General features: G+C 39.6%; 1 protein-coding gene and 1 long non-coding RNA gene across 4 annotated transcripts in view; both read right to left on the bottom strand.

Annotated features, from left to right (window-relative positions):
* LOC118156567 overlaps positions 1-18,562 on the bottom strand; it is a 754,908-nt gene that overhangs the window by 203,628 nt on the left and 532,718 nt on the right. The gene's annotated exons all lie outside the window — the stretch shown is intronic.
* The window catches only part of ADAMTS12 (ADAM metallopeptidase with thrombospondin type 1 motif 12), a 171,560-nt gene that overhangs the window by 19,385 nt on the left and 133,613 nt on the right, over positions 1-18,562 (bottom strand). For all 3 annotated transcript variants that reach the window (XM_035310696.1, XM_035310698.1, XM_035310697.1), the window contains 4 exons: positions 17,333-17,577; positions 15,813-15,954; positions 7,488-7,614; positions 66-276 (listed from right to left, as the gene is read on the bottom strand). In XM_035310696.1, the coding sequence (XP_035166587.1) occupies positions 66-276; positions 7,488-7,614; positions 15,813-15,954; positions 17,333-17,577 (725 nt within the window). The remainder of the gene's footprint in view (positions 1-65; positions 277-7,487; positions 7,615-15,812; positions 15,955-17,332; positions 17,578-18,562) is intronic.

Consider the following 18,562-nt stretch of genomic DNA (forward strand, 5'->3'; position numbering starts at 1 on the left):
AGATCATTCTGAAAAAATAAAAAACAGAAAACAAACATTTAATGCTACAGGTGACATGAATTTACCTCAGTCCAGTTGCTCACTGTCCAGTCAGATGGGCACAAGACATCCCTGTTGCAAGACAGATGGGTCTTTGGTTTAAGGAGGTGCTGGCATTCCGTGACAGCCAATGCCTGCTCATCAGATCCCACTGTCTGGATGCAAAGTACAGTTCGTTTCTTCTGTCCTGTTGGGCCACATGTTGTCGAACATTTCTGCCATTCTCCTGCCCACCATCTGAAAAATGGGGGATACGAAACATTACAGATAATACTCCATAACCAGCACGTTAGAGATACTCTTTCACATCTAGATTGAGTAACCGCTAGGAAGCTCAGTTTTTATTATAGTTATCTGCTTATTGTTATCTTAATGATACAGAAAGAGTTGACAAATCAGAATCAGCAGAGGGTGTGTAATTACAACTGCTAGGTGGAAAAGACCACCACTTCTGTGTCTATGCAGCCAGTGCTGTAGGAATGTTCAGACTGGCATTGGCACTGTACTCCCTCCGTAAGGGCAAGCAGCAAGGCAAATAACCTCAAAAGACCAGAAGCAATGTTGCTTGCAGTCAGAGCTATGCTGCTTGCATCCGTGCAGGAGCAGTGCCCAGCAGTGCTGTATCTCTGGGCCTGGTTGGGTGGTCTGTACTACAGAGGCCTTTTCTGTACTTTTTTCATTCAAAGGTAAAAACAAGCCCCTTCTGTGCCTCTCTCCTGATTACAGATGGTCTTCCATAACATACTGTGCAACGCTTTACCAAATGAAAATTAAATATTTCATCTCAGAAGAATTGTTTTCCAGTGCAGCTTAGAATACCCTAGGCAAGAACACAGTTCCAAGCTGTGAAGACTTGAGCTGTAGGCAACTTAGCTCAGCTGCGAACTCCAGGCTAAAAATGTTCCTAGACACTGTAAGTTGTTCCTGAGTTTTGAAGTAAGTCATGCCAAAGCCTTACACACCCCACCAGGGACATATCTTTTATCGTATATTTTGGTTTTATAGAAATATTGATTTCCCTATAGAAATATGTTTTTCTAGAAAAAAAGGCCAAAAAAAATGTTTTGGGCTTAAAGCCAAAATTTTCTTCTTTTCTTCCTCCCCTCCTTTTTAGGCCAATGAACTTTGAGCAAAATAAACCCGTTCTGATAAACGCATCAAAGTTCCATGGTAGGTTTTATTGCACTTTTTAGCATTCATCTGGATCTGTCTCAATCTTCTTGCTTTCTCTCCCATTTTACTGCATTTCTGGCTTCTTCGGTTTGCTGATAATCCCTCTCCCCTTTCCACTTTCATTCTCTCTTTCCCAATTAATTTATTCTTCAATTGCTAATGAGCTGCCACTAATATGGAAGGCACTGATATCTACTCAGAATCATTCCAAAAAAAAAAAAAAAAAAGAGAGCAATCAAGCTACACAGACAGCTCATTTGTGCAACCATCTGGTCTCCTCTGGGGTACCTACACCTTCCTTCTCTTTACTTATGAATACATATTGCATTTCCTTTTTAATTACACTATAAGCCCTTTGGGGCACGCGGTGGAATGGTAACCCACAGCCACGGCCCTGTATGAGGCCTCTGGACATTGCTGTAATAAAAAGAACAAATTAATTCTCTCCTTCTGCTGTTCTTTGAGTGTTTCTTGCTCTTTCAGGTTTCTTGCTCTTTTCAGGTTTCTATTTCTACAAATAACAAAGGAAAGCTAACAACCAGTTAAAAAGAAAAACAAAGTGCAACTCAGATGTATGTAGCAAAAAAAAAAAAAAAAAAAAAAAGAAGAGAAAAAGATATTATCATAACCTTAATCAAGTCATTTCAAGGTTGTTTTCATCTCTTGCATCTGCTCTCCAATTCTCTTTATCATCTCTAGTATCTTGTAAACATCTAACGCTTTGGCACAAATGCAATCTGAAATATGTGAATTGCCCTATTAATTTTAATGGAACCAGATCACATATTTCAAGTTACAAACATGCTAAGCTGACACCCCCTCCCTCACTATTTTTGCATTGCTCTGAGTGAGGGTTCAGCAGTTTGCAGGTTTAAGTACCGAACTCTTAGCACTAAATTATCAGTTTCCTACAGAACCTATCTTCACCAGCAGTAATGGTAAATTAATAACAAGCTAGCAAATGCAAAACATATTTTAAAAAGTCACTGAAGAAAATAAATTCTCTGAATTAGGAAATCCCAGAATTAAGATTGTATCCTATTGCATCTTCATGGACTACTTTTGTCATGGAACTTTTTCCATTGAATCCTTCCTCATGCAATGTAGGTAGCAGATGGTACTGATGAGTCAATTAGTTAATTAACCAGCACCTTGTTTACCACACACAACTCAGAAAACTTGCTTTTATTAAAAGCTTATTATCGTCAGTAACTGGAGATCTCAATAGTGCATTTCTCTTATTTCCTTTCTAGTGTATATGCATCTGTCTTAAACACTCAGTAGTGAGAAACTTAACATGGAAATACAGCCTGGCTCTTCATGGTCCCCACTGAAGACTTCTGAACCGCAGTGTCCCAGCAGAAGGGGAGGACAGGCAAAGCAAGGAGGGAAGATCATTTACCATTTACTTGTCTGTTCTATTACAGGATGCTCCAAAGCAGGTCCTGGACTGCACATAAGGGAGCAGCACCTGAGTGACAAAACACCAGTCACCTAGGAGCCTCTGCTGTCTCCATACTGCAGAACCATGACTGAAACTGGAGGTGGCTGCTGAGCACAAAGACAGAACTGACACAGCAATCTGAAATCCACACATCCAACTTCTAAATTGAGATGACCAAGCTGTCAGACCTCACAGCTGTAAGCTAGAGTGGAGGGCACTGCCAGACAGACTTAGCTTTGGGCATATTATAATACTTATTTATTTATTTATTTATTTATTTTCCTCGATCACGTGCACAGAGATGCCTGGCAAAGAAAAGGATATGGGGAAGAAATCTAGTAGGTAGCTGTGCTGATTGTGGTGGGACAAGTTGGTAGAAACTGAAGCCTGGTGGGAGTCTGACTAATACTTGTTCCTACTACAGCAAACGAGTGACTCTTCAATATTAATGCATCACCTTGTCCCTGCAAAGTGACAGGACTGTCTTATCTCCACAGGCAGGCATGGCACAGAAAGATTGTGTTCACAAACAAATGTAGTGTATGATTTGGGTAACTAATTTGTGTGAGCACAAATTTTCCTGAGGCTCTCAAACTAGAGAGCAGTCTGCATGGTGAAATAACTTCAGTAGATTTTCCACTGCAGCTATGAGTGCTCAGCTCTTCTATAATCCAGCTATTAGCACCCAATCATGCATCCAGAAAACGAAGAGCATACATATAAGAAGAATTTTTGAAAATTATGTGACTTGCCTGTCATAACAACAATTTTGGGACAGAGCTAGGGACAAAATCTTGTTTTCCCAGGGGGCATTCAGCTGCCTGGAATGAGACTTCTCTTTTTCCTATCATACAGAGTTTTCAAGGTCTGTAATAATTACAGCAGAGCCCAACAGTTCTGTCTGTCTATGCCTATATGATGTATGCTGAATGAGGATCCTGTTGAGATTTTGGACCTAAGTTTGTTATATTCATCCTATGGGGCTCAATATTCCTGCCCTCTCACTATTTCTTTGAAGAAAGACTGTCTTCTTTCACTACACATACAGCACCTGGCAGAGCACGTGTCAACTAGGCACTGTTTTTTGGTCTAAGTATTGTAATAGAAAAAAAACTTGATGTCCTTATTACACTGTTGAAGTTTACTAAACAATTTAGAAGCAGGACAATACAATAAAATCGTAAAGAAGCAGATAAATTTGGATATTGGAGGAGATCCCAAGTACTTTGAAAATATCCTATTTACGGTTCCTCTGTTTAAGGGGGTAGTCAGGTTAAAATCAAGCAATTTTCTGTACGGGCAGGGTAAAACTTCTACTCAGAACACAAGTAGTTAAAATTGCTCTCTTCTTCTTCATGTAGTATCTGTTGATTTTTATCATGAACAACTATGGAGCAAAATCCATGCCTATCCAAGAAACATATAACTGGAAACCTCGTTCCATAGTGCAGTATGGAAAAAGCATACATTCACGCCACAGCCACTCCTGCTCAGGAGCATCACTGAAGTTTCACACGAGCAGCTCTATCATGTTTGAACTCTCAACTATTCAGCCATATTTATTTTGTTCTTAGTCAACATGTGGCACACCTGTATTGCTACATTTAAAATATTTGCATTGCCCCAGATTTTTTTAGTAGGAAGCATGGGGAAGAAACAAAAGAAGAATAATATTAAGACTTGGACTTTGCAGAAGCCTGTCATTAAGTAGTTTATAATTAACTTCCTGATATGGATTGATGAGATAAGACCTGGTTTGTGCAAGTTACAAACATTAATGTTATTCTTTGCCTGTAGCTACCATTTGATACATGATCTAATTTTGAGCTAGTGACCTAGTAGATAGGCACATGGTAGCGTGTTTTCTATCCACGGGATTCAGCGGTCATAGGAGGGTTGTGCAAGACAGCATCCTTGTTTCAGATAGGATGTTCCCACAGAGAAACTGGATTGCTGTTGGGAAGCATGATATCATCTAGCAGTTCCAGTCTTGTGGCTACAGCTCCAACCAAAGGTTCCCAGTAGTGCCATTTTTAATGACACTGTCCTCAGCTCTCGCACAGAATTTAGCCACCTCTCTCTACAAAACACCTGTCCTTTGGCAGTTTCACATGAATTCTCACTTGTGCTAAATAGTGCTGTACTGGACACCTTTCTCTAACATTCAGATTTTTTTTCAACCACCAAACCACAGTATCTTGTGTGCCTGAAGTGCCTACTTGCTTTTCAGACAGAGATGTCTGAAGGTGAAGAGCCTAGAGAACAAGTCTTAGGAGAAGCAGCTGAGGGAGCTGGGGTTGTTTAGCCTGGAGAAAAGGAGGCTCAGGGAGACCTTATCGCTCTCTACAGCTACCTCAAAGGAGGCTGTAGCAGGGTGGGGTTGGTCTCTTCTCCCAAGCAACAAGCGATGAGAGAAGACGAAATGGCCTCAAGTTGAAGCAGGGGATATTTAGGTTCAATATTAGGAAAATTTTCTTCACTGAAAACATTGATGATGGTTGTGAAGCATTGGAACAGGCTGCCCAGGGAAGCAGTTGAGACACCATCCCTGGAAGTATTCAACATACATGTAGATGTGGTGCTTTAGTGGTAGACTTGGCAGTGCTAGGTTAAGGGTTGGACTTCATGATTTGAGAGGTCTTTTCCAACCTAAATGATTCTATGATTCTATGTGTAACTACCTGTCTGGGTTAGACATAACACATATGCCATGGAAAAGTAAATACCAGCTAAACCCCATGCTGGGACCACAGCCTGGATCAGAGACCAGATCTACAAAATGAGAGGCCTGGAAAGGGTGAATAGGAACTCACTATTCACTGCCAGCTTTTCTATTAAAAGAGCTAGTGGCCACTGAAAGAGGCTGGTAAGAGCCACATTCAAAATAAATAAAATGTGTGGTTCTTCACACAGTAGGTATTAAAAATGTGGAACTTTTTGCAAAGGAAGATGTATATGAAAGATGTTTTACAGTTGCAGAGGGAGGCTGAATTACCGCAGAGAGAAGGCATACATTGCTCTGGAAATGCCTCTAGTTAAAAACAGTTGGAAACTCTAAGAGTATTAGAATGAGAGATAATTTATGCTTGCCTTGTCTGCTCCTCCTTAGGCATGTAGTTATGTCCCTGCTGGAAACCAGAATAGGGGCTTACTTAGATGGTCACACAACTACAGTCATTCTTCTGTTAAGATAAAAATAAATATGGAAATTGACTCTAGAAGTATATATTGTCTGGGTATCCTGCACTGAGGATTGCAAAACTGTCAAATATTTTTTGCAGGCCTCAGAAGGATAATTACTCCTTTTCTCTGCAGAGCAGAATGAGCTTGAGAAGCATCATTCAGACGGGCAGTGTATGAGAGCTTTTCTGCCTGGTTCACACTTAATGTAATTCCACGATCTGCCTTATAATAGACAAGTTTTCTCCCTCACTTTCAAGAACAGGCCTGAATAATGCAACCACTTAGAGCAAATGGGATAACTTGAGCACATTTGAAACTTTGGAATAAATAAAACAGTTAATACATGTAATACATACAAAGTTCCCCCACACGTGGGAAGGCCCAGCTCTTAAGTAGTCAACTAGTTAATAAGCTTGATCTACTGTCAGTTGATTTCCTAGCAATCTATACAGAACTATGAAATGCTGACAGTTTATGCTTTTAACAGTTATTTATAGAGGCTGCAATTGTAAAGATGTAATTCCCAAAGGAGGCATCCCACTCTCTTGTGGAGATACTTGGAAACGATTAATAAAACCAACAGCCACACAATTCGTTATGTTGAAGCTTCATGAAAAATGCTCCTGACAAAGATAACATGGTATACTTGAAGGAAATCATTGCAATGACTTGGATTTGATCCTGAATTAATTAGAATTACTAGGTAAAGACTGATACACCATTGTGGACATCATGATAAAGGATTTCCAAAGAAAATGAAAGACAAAAACAAGATGTTCCAGGATCCAAAGAACAAAACTAAAACCAACATTGACTGTAGCAACAAGAACAGGGGCTGTACTGTCACGTCCCTGCATCACTGATACCTTCCATCAAATCTGTGCCTATTTTACAGTCACAGGCTGCTGTCACCTGGAATGTTTGCTGTGGTTAATCTTCCTTACCCTGCTCCCTAAAATCGTAGAACAGAAAAAAGAGAGATGGAAAAGATAATTAAAATAATGCTATGGGAATAGAAAAAATGATAACCATGTGAACACAGAATGAAGAAAGCTGCATGTCCCTGGAAAATAAAAATAAGAAGGGATACAATAAAAAAGATGTCACATTATAAGTGTTATAAAGGAGGTACGGTAATTAGAGTTATGAAAAAGTGTGCACTTCCCATCATTCTTAGTCACAAAAAGGACAAAGGAATATAAAAAAAATACTGAAAAACAGCATTAAAAGGCTTAAAAATCTTCTCTGCAAGTTGGGTTTTGGAACATAGGCATTTGTTGGGTTTTGGAACATAGGCATTTTGCAGTGATTCAGTACTGCTTGAGCTAAGACAGAAATTTTAAAATAAGAACTTACATGGCTTGCATGCACACCTGCACCTAAACTAAATGAAAAGAGTATCTATACAGATGACAGGTAGCAGTCTCTGCCATTCATGGAAGACTGCTCAGCAACTCACACTGGAAACTTCATAGGGCAGCACACTCCTAATTTAACTATTACTGAGTTTCTGACACCTTGCTCGGAACTACTTCGGAGCTGTCACTGTGGCAGGCTGCAGATGTCACATTAATCTGGCATTAGAACCAACATATCCTTTTGAATGACTCTGAAACAAGATTACAAGGGCCCTCCCAGCATCTGGTACCTGGGCGGACAGTCCTTCTCATAGCATTTCTTCTGTCGTCCATTTGGCTGCGTTGCTGGGTCGCAGAAGGAGTTTTTGATTGCTCCGCTTCCCTTTCGCATGCAGTGGGCAATCTGGCGCCGCACCCCTGGAAGAGAAAGATAAAAAAAGGAAAAGTAATCCCTGTAGGCTGAGGACAAACTGTATAAGTTCTATAGCATGGAGAGTACACAATGATTGCACTTCATCCTAGCATACAGCAACAGCTGCGTGACTTCTGGAGTAAAAATCAGTTCTGCTGAATGTCTGGGCAAAGTCAGGTATGGGTATACTTTAATCAAGCTGAGGAAGTGTTATGCACGGCTCTTTTGAATCAGCTGAAACAACACGGTAGAAAGCTCTTTGCCTGATCTCAATTAAATTGACAGTCTCCAAAAGGGCTCGTATATCCTGAAATAGGCACAGCAAAGATGCAACACGGTAGCACCAGGCTGTTTGCAGCAAAGGAATTTTTGGTGATTTTTACTTTGTACTTCTGGAATGAGCAATTAAGCAGAAAACAAACCAGAGCATTTCCCTAAAAAATATAACTGCTAATGCTGAGTTCTGCTTTTTAAAAGTTCTGATACAAATGACCTAAAATGGTGATGCCATAATACACAGGAGAAAATCTGTTTTTTAAATAACTAATACTCAGCACCAATGACAAGAGGCAAATTACAGCAGTGGAAAGAGACAAATCGAGATATTCCATATATACAATTTAGATTATTTTCTAATAGTTCCACTCACTAAAACTCCTGCTCATTTAAGGGAAAGAAACATGAACCAAAATATTGCATCAACCCTAGTGTGAACCTAAAGAAAACCACTTACCAGAGGCCTGCCTTCCACAGAATTTTACAATAATTTTAGATAGTTTCTGTACTGCAAACCCAAACAAATCCCAAGAACTGGTAAGACTGAAGAAACCTTTTTATTCATTGCTATTAAACTAATTTTGCTATTATTCACAACAATTAATATGCAGATGCTAGGTCACTATCTCCGTGACTTTTATCCCTCTCCTGGGAAGGAATGGGCCTAGTAACACTATTACCATGGTGTCAGGGTAAGCATTACATTATTTTGCGGTATTTCTAGGAATCAAACTTCTCCTTCTCTCATACCTCCTAATAACCAGCATAGGGATCTATCTGGAAGACAAGAACATCAATCTACACATAATAATGCTTGGGAAATACGGAAATATTTTTCTATGCAGCATATACTTCTGTTCCTCTATACAGTATCCACATATATGACAATGAACATGTATGTCATAAAAATTCTTGCTAGCATTATTACGACTTTGATTTAAATAATTTCACAGCATTCAAAAAACTTTAAATAAAACAGAAAAAGAAGGAAAAACAAAGAAAAACAAAAAAAAGACTACCAAATGTGATACTAGGAAATCCAAAGCTAGCAATAGAGCTAATTTTTGGTGGGAGAACTGAGCATGGAGTGCAGATATGGAAGGGAAGTTATAGCCAAATATTACTGAAAAAGGCTTCCACGAGATAGAAGAAAATTAAAAACATTCTATGCATATTTGGGTCATTCCTTCCATGAAGCAGGCAGAAACCTTTATCCCCTTTTGATAGCACTCCAGGATATCAGGTCTGTGACACTGAAGAAATGGTATAGCTTCTTGAGTTACTTTCAGACTTGTGACTGGGATGTACACAACAATTACCAAAGCCAGCATGGGATTTGATGTTGAGCCTTCTGTAGTCATAAACAAGGGTTGATTTTCTAGAACATGGATTTGTTTCAACTGAAAGGGAGAATGAGAGGGACTGCAGCCCTACGCTTCCATTAATACTCTTTTTGCTGAGGCACTTGAGCTCTAGGGTATGTGATGTGGCAACAGCTGCATGACAGCACAGCCTCTCTGACTGCAGTATGGACCTGGCTCTCCTCTTCCTAGGGGACTCCAAGCAGCAGAATGCTTTTTGGTTCAGTACCGGACTCCCAGGGAGCAAGGTCCTGTTTTATGCTACAGAAAACATAGCTGGAATAGTAAGCAGCCTTTCTGCTAGTTGTAAACAAAGCAGTTCACAGAAATACATTTCTGTTCCTTTCAAAATCATGTGATATGTTGCTCTTACAAATGTAAATAAGCTACAGAAGAATTCTTTTGCTCTGATAATTTTTTTAGTGTCATTTCAGCTGCTATAATTCACTTTAAAACCACTATAAACCTTTGCAGAAGTATTGTTTAGAGGCTGTACATTTCCATAAAACATTTGCTGATCACTGGCATCAATAAAAGAATTTATTCACACAAACACATTTTTTATTATGAAAGTTATATGAATTTGCACTGTAGGTTGAAAATCTGGAAAGTTCTGGGATAGATGCATACGTTTAAATAAATCATTAATTCCTTTTTTTTTCCTCATGATGGTATACAGTTCAGTTCTAAAGCCGAAAGGAATTCTATATACACGTATAGATGCGTATATATTTTCTTGAAAGCTGTCATCATAAAAATATAGTAGTGCTTCAATTTAGCTGAGATACGTTGAAATGAAGAAGGAACCTTGTGTGCAATTTTAATGTGTTTTTCAAGGTCCTTAACCAGTAATGAAAATAAGATCGAAAAAGAAAGTAGAGCTGGGTGAATGGTTCATATAATTAACTTGAACCTGTCTAAACAAAAATTTTATGCATCCCAAGCCTCATTTTTCTATTGAATGTTCAAGTCTTGCTTTCAGCTATACTATCCCTCTTTGCTTTTCCCTATGTCACCCTAAAATATGATTACCCTTTCTGTGATCAGAGAGAGTAAAATATATGTATAGGCATACATATAATGACATAATGAAACACAGCTGGGTATTTCATCTTGAGCAAGTTGAACAGTGCAGTGCAACAATAGAAAACTAGTCACCTAACACTGACCCTGGTTTACCAACTTGCACACAGGTCTTAATTTCAATTAAATCTGCTCAGAGACCACTTCTACTTCTCTGCGCCACTTCAACCCTAATGCAGAAGAACTTTTCAGACAAGAGATAGATATTTGACCCACTCAGCTGCCAGTTTCTCACTTAGTTTTGAAAGAAAAAAAAAAAAAAAAAAAGGCACCAGTTTGAAATCATTTGGGTCTGGATGGGTTCTGAAAGAGATTAGAAACCTGTTGTCTGAACAGCCCCACCACAGCAGGTGGCTTGGAACCAGATGATCTTTTAAGGTTCCTTACAACCCAAACCATTCTATGATTCTCAGTCTGGGTGAAGTTAAGGCTGAGAATGATAGAAACAAAGGTCCTACACTTCCAGAAGCAGATATAGAAAGTGTGTGTGCAAAAGAGCATATTTGATAATAAAATTCCCTAGTTTGAACATTGAATTGTCACTGTAGTACATCAAATACTCTGCAAGGAATTCACTTTGGTATTTTTTTGTGAATGACATTCAGTGAACGCACAAAGCACTCACACAATACAAAAGCCAGCCTTTACATTCTTGGTGTTATAAAACTTAGACCCATAATTGTGAAGTAAAACACAGTGACTGTTGCTTTTTTTTTTTTTTTAATCTAAATGCTACAAGTTTAGTAGTACATTTCAGTTCAGGAACACCTGGAGGTAATTTAGCAAAACAGCAGTGATAACAGTTGTAAAGGATTTAGAGGGCACACAACAATTAACCCCCAAACAAATCTTACAGTCAAGTCCTCTGCACAGCTTTGAAAATTTGCCTATCACTGCTGTTATCTATGGAGATGTACATTTCTGAAGTTGCCTAATACTCTCCCTTTGTTGCAGCTGTGCTGTGTTTTTTGCTTCTTGTTACATTCAATGCCACTCAAAGCTAGTTCTAAAAAACATCACTATGGCCTTTTGACAAGGATAAAGGAATTTAACTTGTAATTTCTAATTGACCATTATGTAAAGAGAGCATAATGGGTAGAAAGCATAATGTGTCTAGAAAAATACTCAGTGAGGCATTCAAATTAATCTTCCTATAAAAAAAAAAGCTTAAGGGCTTTCCCGCTACCTGGCTGGACAGCAGACTTTGGAGGGACAACCCTCTTGGCTAGAGGGCTGCTGTGCACAATTCAAGTTTGACAGTGCTTGCAGGACGCCTTCCATAATGCAGACTTCCTGACTGCAAAGCAATTCCTTTCTTTTGCCTAAAGCAAATGGCAATCAGAGATTCCAACTACCCTGCAGAGAGGACAGAGCAAAGCTTATGATTTTTATTCTATATTATCCCCCTAAGAGTTTGTCATGAATGGATTGCAATGTAATTACCAAACTATTTTCTACATGACAAATGGATATTGTTTATTGCCAAGTGTTCTCCTTTTCCCTGAACAGTGTTAGGTATCTTTTGTATAGAAAATATTCACAGAATCATAGAACAGACCTTAAAGACCCCCTAATTCCATCCCCCTGCTATGGGCAGGGACACCTCCCACCAGACCAGGTTGTCCAAAGCCCCATCCAGCCTGGCCTTGAGCACTGCCAGGGATGGGGCAGCCACAGCTTCTCTGGGCAGCCTGTGCCAGTGCCTCACCACCCTGAGAGTGAAGAATTTCTTCCTCACATCTTATCTACACCTACCCTGTTTTAGTTTAAAGCCAATTCCCCCTGTCCTGTCACTCTACTCCCTGACAGAGTCCCTCCCCAGCTTTCCTGTAACAAGGGACTTCACCTGACTGCCAGGACTTTTCAAATGTGATGGAGAGAGGCTTGGCAACTCTGCAAGCCAGTCCCTCAGGACCCTGGGACGCAGGTCATTGGGCCCCATAAACTTGTACGTGCTCAGTTTCATCAGGCGGTCTCCAACCTGCTGTTCACTTATACTGTGAGGAACTTAGTTCCCCCAGCTCTCACCTACAGGTTCAGGGACTGGAGAGACGTGGGAAGCCTGACGGGCAGTGAAGGCTGAGGCAAAGAACTTGCTGAGTACTTCAGCCTTCTCCATGTCTGTTGTTACCAGCTCACTTTTCTCGTTTTTCAGAGGGGGTAACACTCTCCTTGGCCTTTGTTTTCTGGCCAATGTACCTACAGAATCCCTTCTTGTTGTTCTTTGCATCCCTTCCAAGCTCAGTTTCATCAGTGCCTTGGCTTTCCTGATCCCATCCCTGCACATCAGAATGACAGCCCTTTAACCTTTCCAGGCCATATGTCCCTGCTTCCATTGCCTGTGCACACCTCAGTTTTACCAGCAGGTCCTTGCCCAGACATCCCATTTTTCTGCCCTCCCTGCTCACTTTCTTACACAAGGGGATGGAGAGTTCTTGTGGTCTAAGAAAAACATCCTTAAAGAGTTTCTAGCTCTGTTAAGCTCCTTTGTCCCCAAAGACATTGATTTTTTCAGATTGTATTCTTTCCCTATTAAATTATGTTACTGGGGCTGGTCAGACTCATTCTGAGACTATAAAAGACAGGAGATACTGGAAGGAGATATGTGAAGGAGATACTGGAAAATGTGAAGGAGATACTGGAAAACATAAGCACATTTACTTCTCTTTCACAGCTGCAATGGAATGGGGGAAGGATATCGGCCAGGGCACAGCAATGTACATGGTGCTATCCTGAGGCCAAGAGCCTTTTAGAAAATGTCTATAAGGAGCTGCTCTGGGGTCATTCTGAGAAGGGACAACCTCACTCTGCAGAGATATTATGCATCATTGGGAATTTTTCCAGATACAGATCCTTATCCAAGGGTAATGTATCATGGGGCTAGAACTACTTTTTCTCTTAGGACAGAAGAAGCTTTCTTGGATCAAACTGCTCTTGTGTCTGCAGTCCCATTTGTCACTCTCTAACTCAGTTTTCCTCTCTTGGCTTTGCAAAGAATTTGCATTGTCCTGATCTCTGTTGCTACAGATGACTGAAGGGCTCCTGGATTTACTGCTACCATATCAACCCATCCTGATGAGAGGCCTACAATGAATCTTTAGATTCAGCTCCAGGTTTGCTAAAAGAAAGTTCTAGTTAAGGATCAATTTCTCCCACTGGCTATGCCCATCAGAGTTAGTTCAATAGTTCACCTTTCTTGGCCCTCCCTTTGATCCTGAAAAACAGCTGGTTTATTATTTACCAAATGATGACTGCATAAGTCCTTGAAGGTTATTTCACTACCACATTTAGCCTAAACAAATGCAACTTTTCTTATCTCCTTGATCCCCATTAAAGGTTTGTCTTCAGTAAGGGTTGTCAGGTAGCATACTGATAGCTGAAGATAATCTTCTTGCCTACTTCAGTGCACTTTATCTTAGAAACCTTACAGAAATCTTTAAATGTCTGAGATCTAGCACTACAGCTTTGTTGCTGCATTAAATTCTGAATCTAGACAGGCTGCACATTCAGATAAAATCAATCTCATTATTCAAACCAAAAAGGTAGTTCCGTGGAAGTTGAGGAAATGTGTTGATTAATGGAGCAACATTGGGAACATTCAGTTCTGCCTTTATTTTGCCTCTTGTTCCTGAACTGAACTTGGGGGGATCAAACCACAATATTGTGAAACTGTGTGAGGATTTCTGGTTCTACATCAACAATTACTGCCATGACCATTCCTTGCTAAATGAGGCAAGACTTCTTAGAGTTTCCATATTTCTATGCTGATGGATCATTAACATTTTCCCAATATTCCTTCTCTGCTGATACTTGCTGTTTTTTTCGTGCAGCAGAGCTCCAGGTGTTTTTTGCTGATGTGTTTGTACTCTGCTCACCCAGACATAAGCCTGCTATGTTACTGCACTGGTGTGGTGCCTTGGAGGGCCAGAGCTAACTCAGACTCACTGCCAAGGTAATACAACAGCACATTCAGACAGGTCAGAGTACAGACAGATTAAGCATCATATACCTGCAGAAAAATGCAAACAGACTGTAATATCAGAGCTCCTCAGGCTCAAGTGATGTACTGATGCTCTACACTCCTTTTTTTTTTCTTTCTTTTTTTTTTCTTTTTTTTTCTGAATAGTGAGTAAGGGACAATATTGACTTCTTTATACATTAGTAGATCACATATTCCTTCACGCCTGTTCAGTCACTTTTACAAATGTATATATCTAAGGTGAAAGAGAGCAAAGGCTCTACTAATTCCTTTCCTCCTGTCCTTGAAGGAACACAGAGAACTGAGAAGGCTTCCATGCTCTTAAATTGTTATGCACCTCTTGGTTCCCCTGCACAGTCATACCAAGAAGTTCACTATCTTTCCTGAAACACATAATTTCCACCTATGCAATAAACAAAGCCACGAGCTCAAGAAATACTTGTTAAGAGTCCAAAGACGGTAATGGGGGAAGCCACTTATTAAATAAAAAACAAAAAAAGCCCCATATCCTGCAGTCCTCTATTTAAGTAATCATGTGGTTGTTAGAAATCAAAGCCAAATCACACAGTTCTGTAGCCAGAAGGTAGTGCACAGGATTGTAATTTACTTAGTGAGAAACACTTCTGGGAAAAGCAGAGCAGATGTCGAATAAAAACATAATAAGCAGTCTAATAACACTTTCTCCCCCTCTTTTTGTTATCACGCCAATTGTTATATTAAACAATATCCACAAATAGGTAGCAGAGCTAAAACATATAGCGTGCCATTAAGCAAAACATTTGTTTTGGATACCTAAAGAAAAAACTTTCTTCTGCTAACAAGAAAGCACGTGGTGCTATGTGATGAGACACCAGTCTCAAAAAATAAAATAAAATAAAATAAAACAATAAAAACTGTTTGATACTGGGTGGCTGGCCAGGGTGGGGTTGGAGCTGCTTGAGGATGGGCTGGGAGTTAGTCTGTGGATGGTAAGGAATTGCATTGAGCATTACTGGCTTTGTACATTCTGCTATTATTATTATCACATAATCATGATTACCCTTCCTTTTCTGTCCTTTCAAACTGTCTTTATTTCAACCCACAAACTTTTATTTTTCCTTCCTCTCAGTTCTCTCCCCCGTTCCGCTGGGAGGTGTGGTGGGGTGAGCGAATGGCTGTGTGGTGCTTGGCTGCCTGCTGAGTTAAACCATAGCATGCTGGTAAGCAGGATTACTGCAAACAATACTGGCAATAAGTTATGAGGAAAAGAAAACCAGCTTTTCATTTTTGTTCGGAGAGGTTGAGAACTTCAAGGCAGATACTACACAAACCCACTTGCTTTAAATAGGTTTGTTAACTTATTTTGTTTTAAAGCCAAAACATATTACAATGTATGCTTTCTCACTAAATGCAAGTAAAACCTTACCTCTTAAAGAAATAAAATATTGTTGAGATAATTTAAAGCAAAGATAAAATTCACTAGTAGCAAAGTCAAAAAGTAATAGAAGAAGAATATGGGAATTACCTCTTCCACAGGTAACACTGCAGGCTGTCCACTCTCCATATTGCCAAAAATACTCTGGTTCTCCAATCTCATTCTCATGGCTTTCTTCTTTACGTACAGTGTATTCATACTTGATTCCAGGGTTAGTCTCTTGAAAAAGCAGCTGGAAAAAGAGTGCAGTTTATTAAATTATTTATGATTATAATTATCTACTGGCCCAAAGCTTTCCAAGTGTAAAAGCAGAAGAATCAGCAAGGTTTAAAGCAGCTACCACCAGTTCAGAAATTCAGACCAGCAAACCTTCCATTTGTGTGCTGACAGTGGTGCACACATGTGCCTTTCTAAGACACAGCAGTTTGCCAGGTACTTTTGCAAGCACAGGTGGGAATAAGTGGGTCAGCATAATTGGCATCCTATGGACTCTAAGAAAAGATAATGCAAAGTCCATCCAAGGCACTGGTGAATATGTTGCTGATTAAGAGCTACTGCCTACCACCATTATAAATGGTAATTACCCTACAATATCAAACATTATTTTTTTTTTTAATATCCAGTAGGTCAGAAAACTACAGATTTTATTCAAATACTGCTTTCTTATTTTTCAGCGTTTGTGGATTAAACAGGAAAATTCCAGTTGAGATGAGCCACCCAAGAAATTCACCATTTGGACAACAGAAGGAAGAGAAGAAAAACATTTTCAACGGATAAAATACTGAGGCAATGAACTTCTATTCTTCCTTCTAATTGTTTCCTTGGCTTTGTTCCTGACAGTGACTGTTAGGTTACCCATTAGATGTGCCTTCTCTCCAGACATTCAAGGTGTGAAAGTGGTGCCCATCACTCCTCTAGCACTTCTTTAATGGCATGGTGGATACACAGGCAAACAAGCCATGAAAGAAAGATACATTCAGAGAACAAAGGGACAATTCAAAAATATTTTTTGCAGAATTAACAGAAGCTGGTTATGTTTAAGTTAGAATCTATAAAGCAATGTAAAAGAAACAAAAGGTAGAAACCTTAGTTAGTGTATGCTAAACAGATCCGTTTTACTTACCATAAGCTATTGATCTGTCTATCTAATGCTGTACTTTGTTGCTCAATGTAAGCTGTCACTGCTGTCACTTTTTGCTAGCTCTCACCATTCCCAGACTGACATCAGCTCCTTTCTAGTTACTTTTCCTCTGGGTCCAGTTCACATCACAACTACATGTATTGGTCTAAGATGGCACAAGAGACTGGGAAGTTTGGGCAAAGGACTGACCAACAATAGGTGGTAGGATTCCTATCCTAGTGGCAACACTGAATTATACTAGTTTTTAATAATCAAGCTATGACATTGGATGTGTATTTTCAGTTACGATGAACTGCCTTCTCAAGCAACAACGTTTTTATCTCCAAAATAGCTTAAGTGATTTTTGCAAGACAGCATGCTAATAGCATTATCTAAAAATATACATATTTTTCCATCCTCAGTTTGAAAGCCCCAATACATTTTGCAGCCATCCAAACCCAGCAGGCTGTGCTAGTGGTAACCTATTTACCTGAATCCATATCGATTCATTGGTGGGTCCTGGAGCAGTCAGATTTTCTAGATCACCTGTTCTGTCGTACTGAAATACTGTTCCTGCCACTTTGTATTCACCATTCCACTGAATGATAAAACCTCCATTCAGGTAATATTTCTCTGGATCTTTACTTCGCACAGCAAGGAAATTGCCTGCTTCTGCAACTTCTGTGACTCTGATTCCCCTTGCACCTTTTGGAATTAGCCCAATATCAACATATCCTAAGAGACAAAAAAAATACATGGAGGTGAACAACAAAAACGACATTGCATTTTACTTCAGATTATTTTAAAACATCAGCTTTGTTTGAAAGTATATACAAATGTGCTGTCACAAAGCTTTTATCTCAGGGTATTCTTTTCAGTTAGTTAATGGTGGGACTTTCCAAGCCAGGTTTTCCAGTATCATTTGGGGAGTATGTGATGTGTTTAGGCCATGATAGAAGGGATATGGAGGTGAATGCTTTTCTGAGCTGCACCAGATGAACTCTACTCCATTGGTAACTGTCAACATCTTTATAACCACACCTGAGGCCTCTGGCATACCGCAATGTGAGTGCTCTGGAGAAAGGCTACGGAGTCCCAGTAGGTTAACAGCCTGTTGCAGGAAAGGTCTTTTCAATTTACAAGAAACATTTTCATCTGTCACCTGTGGATGTACATAATTGCACATCCCTTGTCTTAAGTTACTGAACTTTTCTGTGACTGTTTCCCTTATATAGCCTTGCTGCAAAAATCTGAAAGTCATTCAAATGCCTCAGATTACTACGATTAGTTAAACAGATTATTATAAACTACTGAGTTTCATAAGAAAGATCAACAGCTCTTTATTCATGTGCAAAGTTATCTGTAAAAAAAGATTGGTATGTGTGCTAAGAATAAAGCCAACGAACCTATTACAGATTTTTTTTTGTACCACAGGCAGTACAAGAAATCAAGCTCAGTGCTTCTCATCTTAGACGTAACTACTATTGCTACTGAATGAAAACTGTAAAAATAGCAAGTTCACGTATAAATTTGAACACAAACTCAGACACGTTTCTTGCGATTGCTCCTGGGTGGGCTTTAGAAATCTGAAAGAAGACCAGATCTACAAGCAGGTGTCCTGGGAGCGTGTGCTGCAGTTTGGGTTGATTTATTTCAAGTTTGACTACAGTGTATGTATGTGGTTCCTCAGTTCTCATCATACATGACTGAGGTCACAAAT

The sequence above is a fragment of the Oxyura jamaicensis genome, chromosome Z, assembly GCF_011077185.1.
Source record: "Oxyura jamaicensis isolate SHBP4307 breed ruddy duck chromosome Z, BPBGC_Ojam_1.0, whole genome shotgun sequence".
Lineage (NCBI taxonomy): Eukaryota > Metazoa > Chordata > Aves > Anseriformes > Anatidae > Oxyura > Oxyura jamaicensis.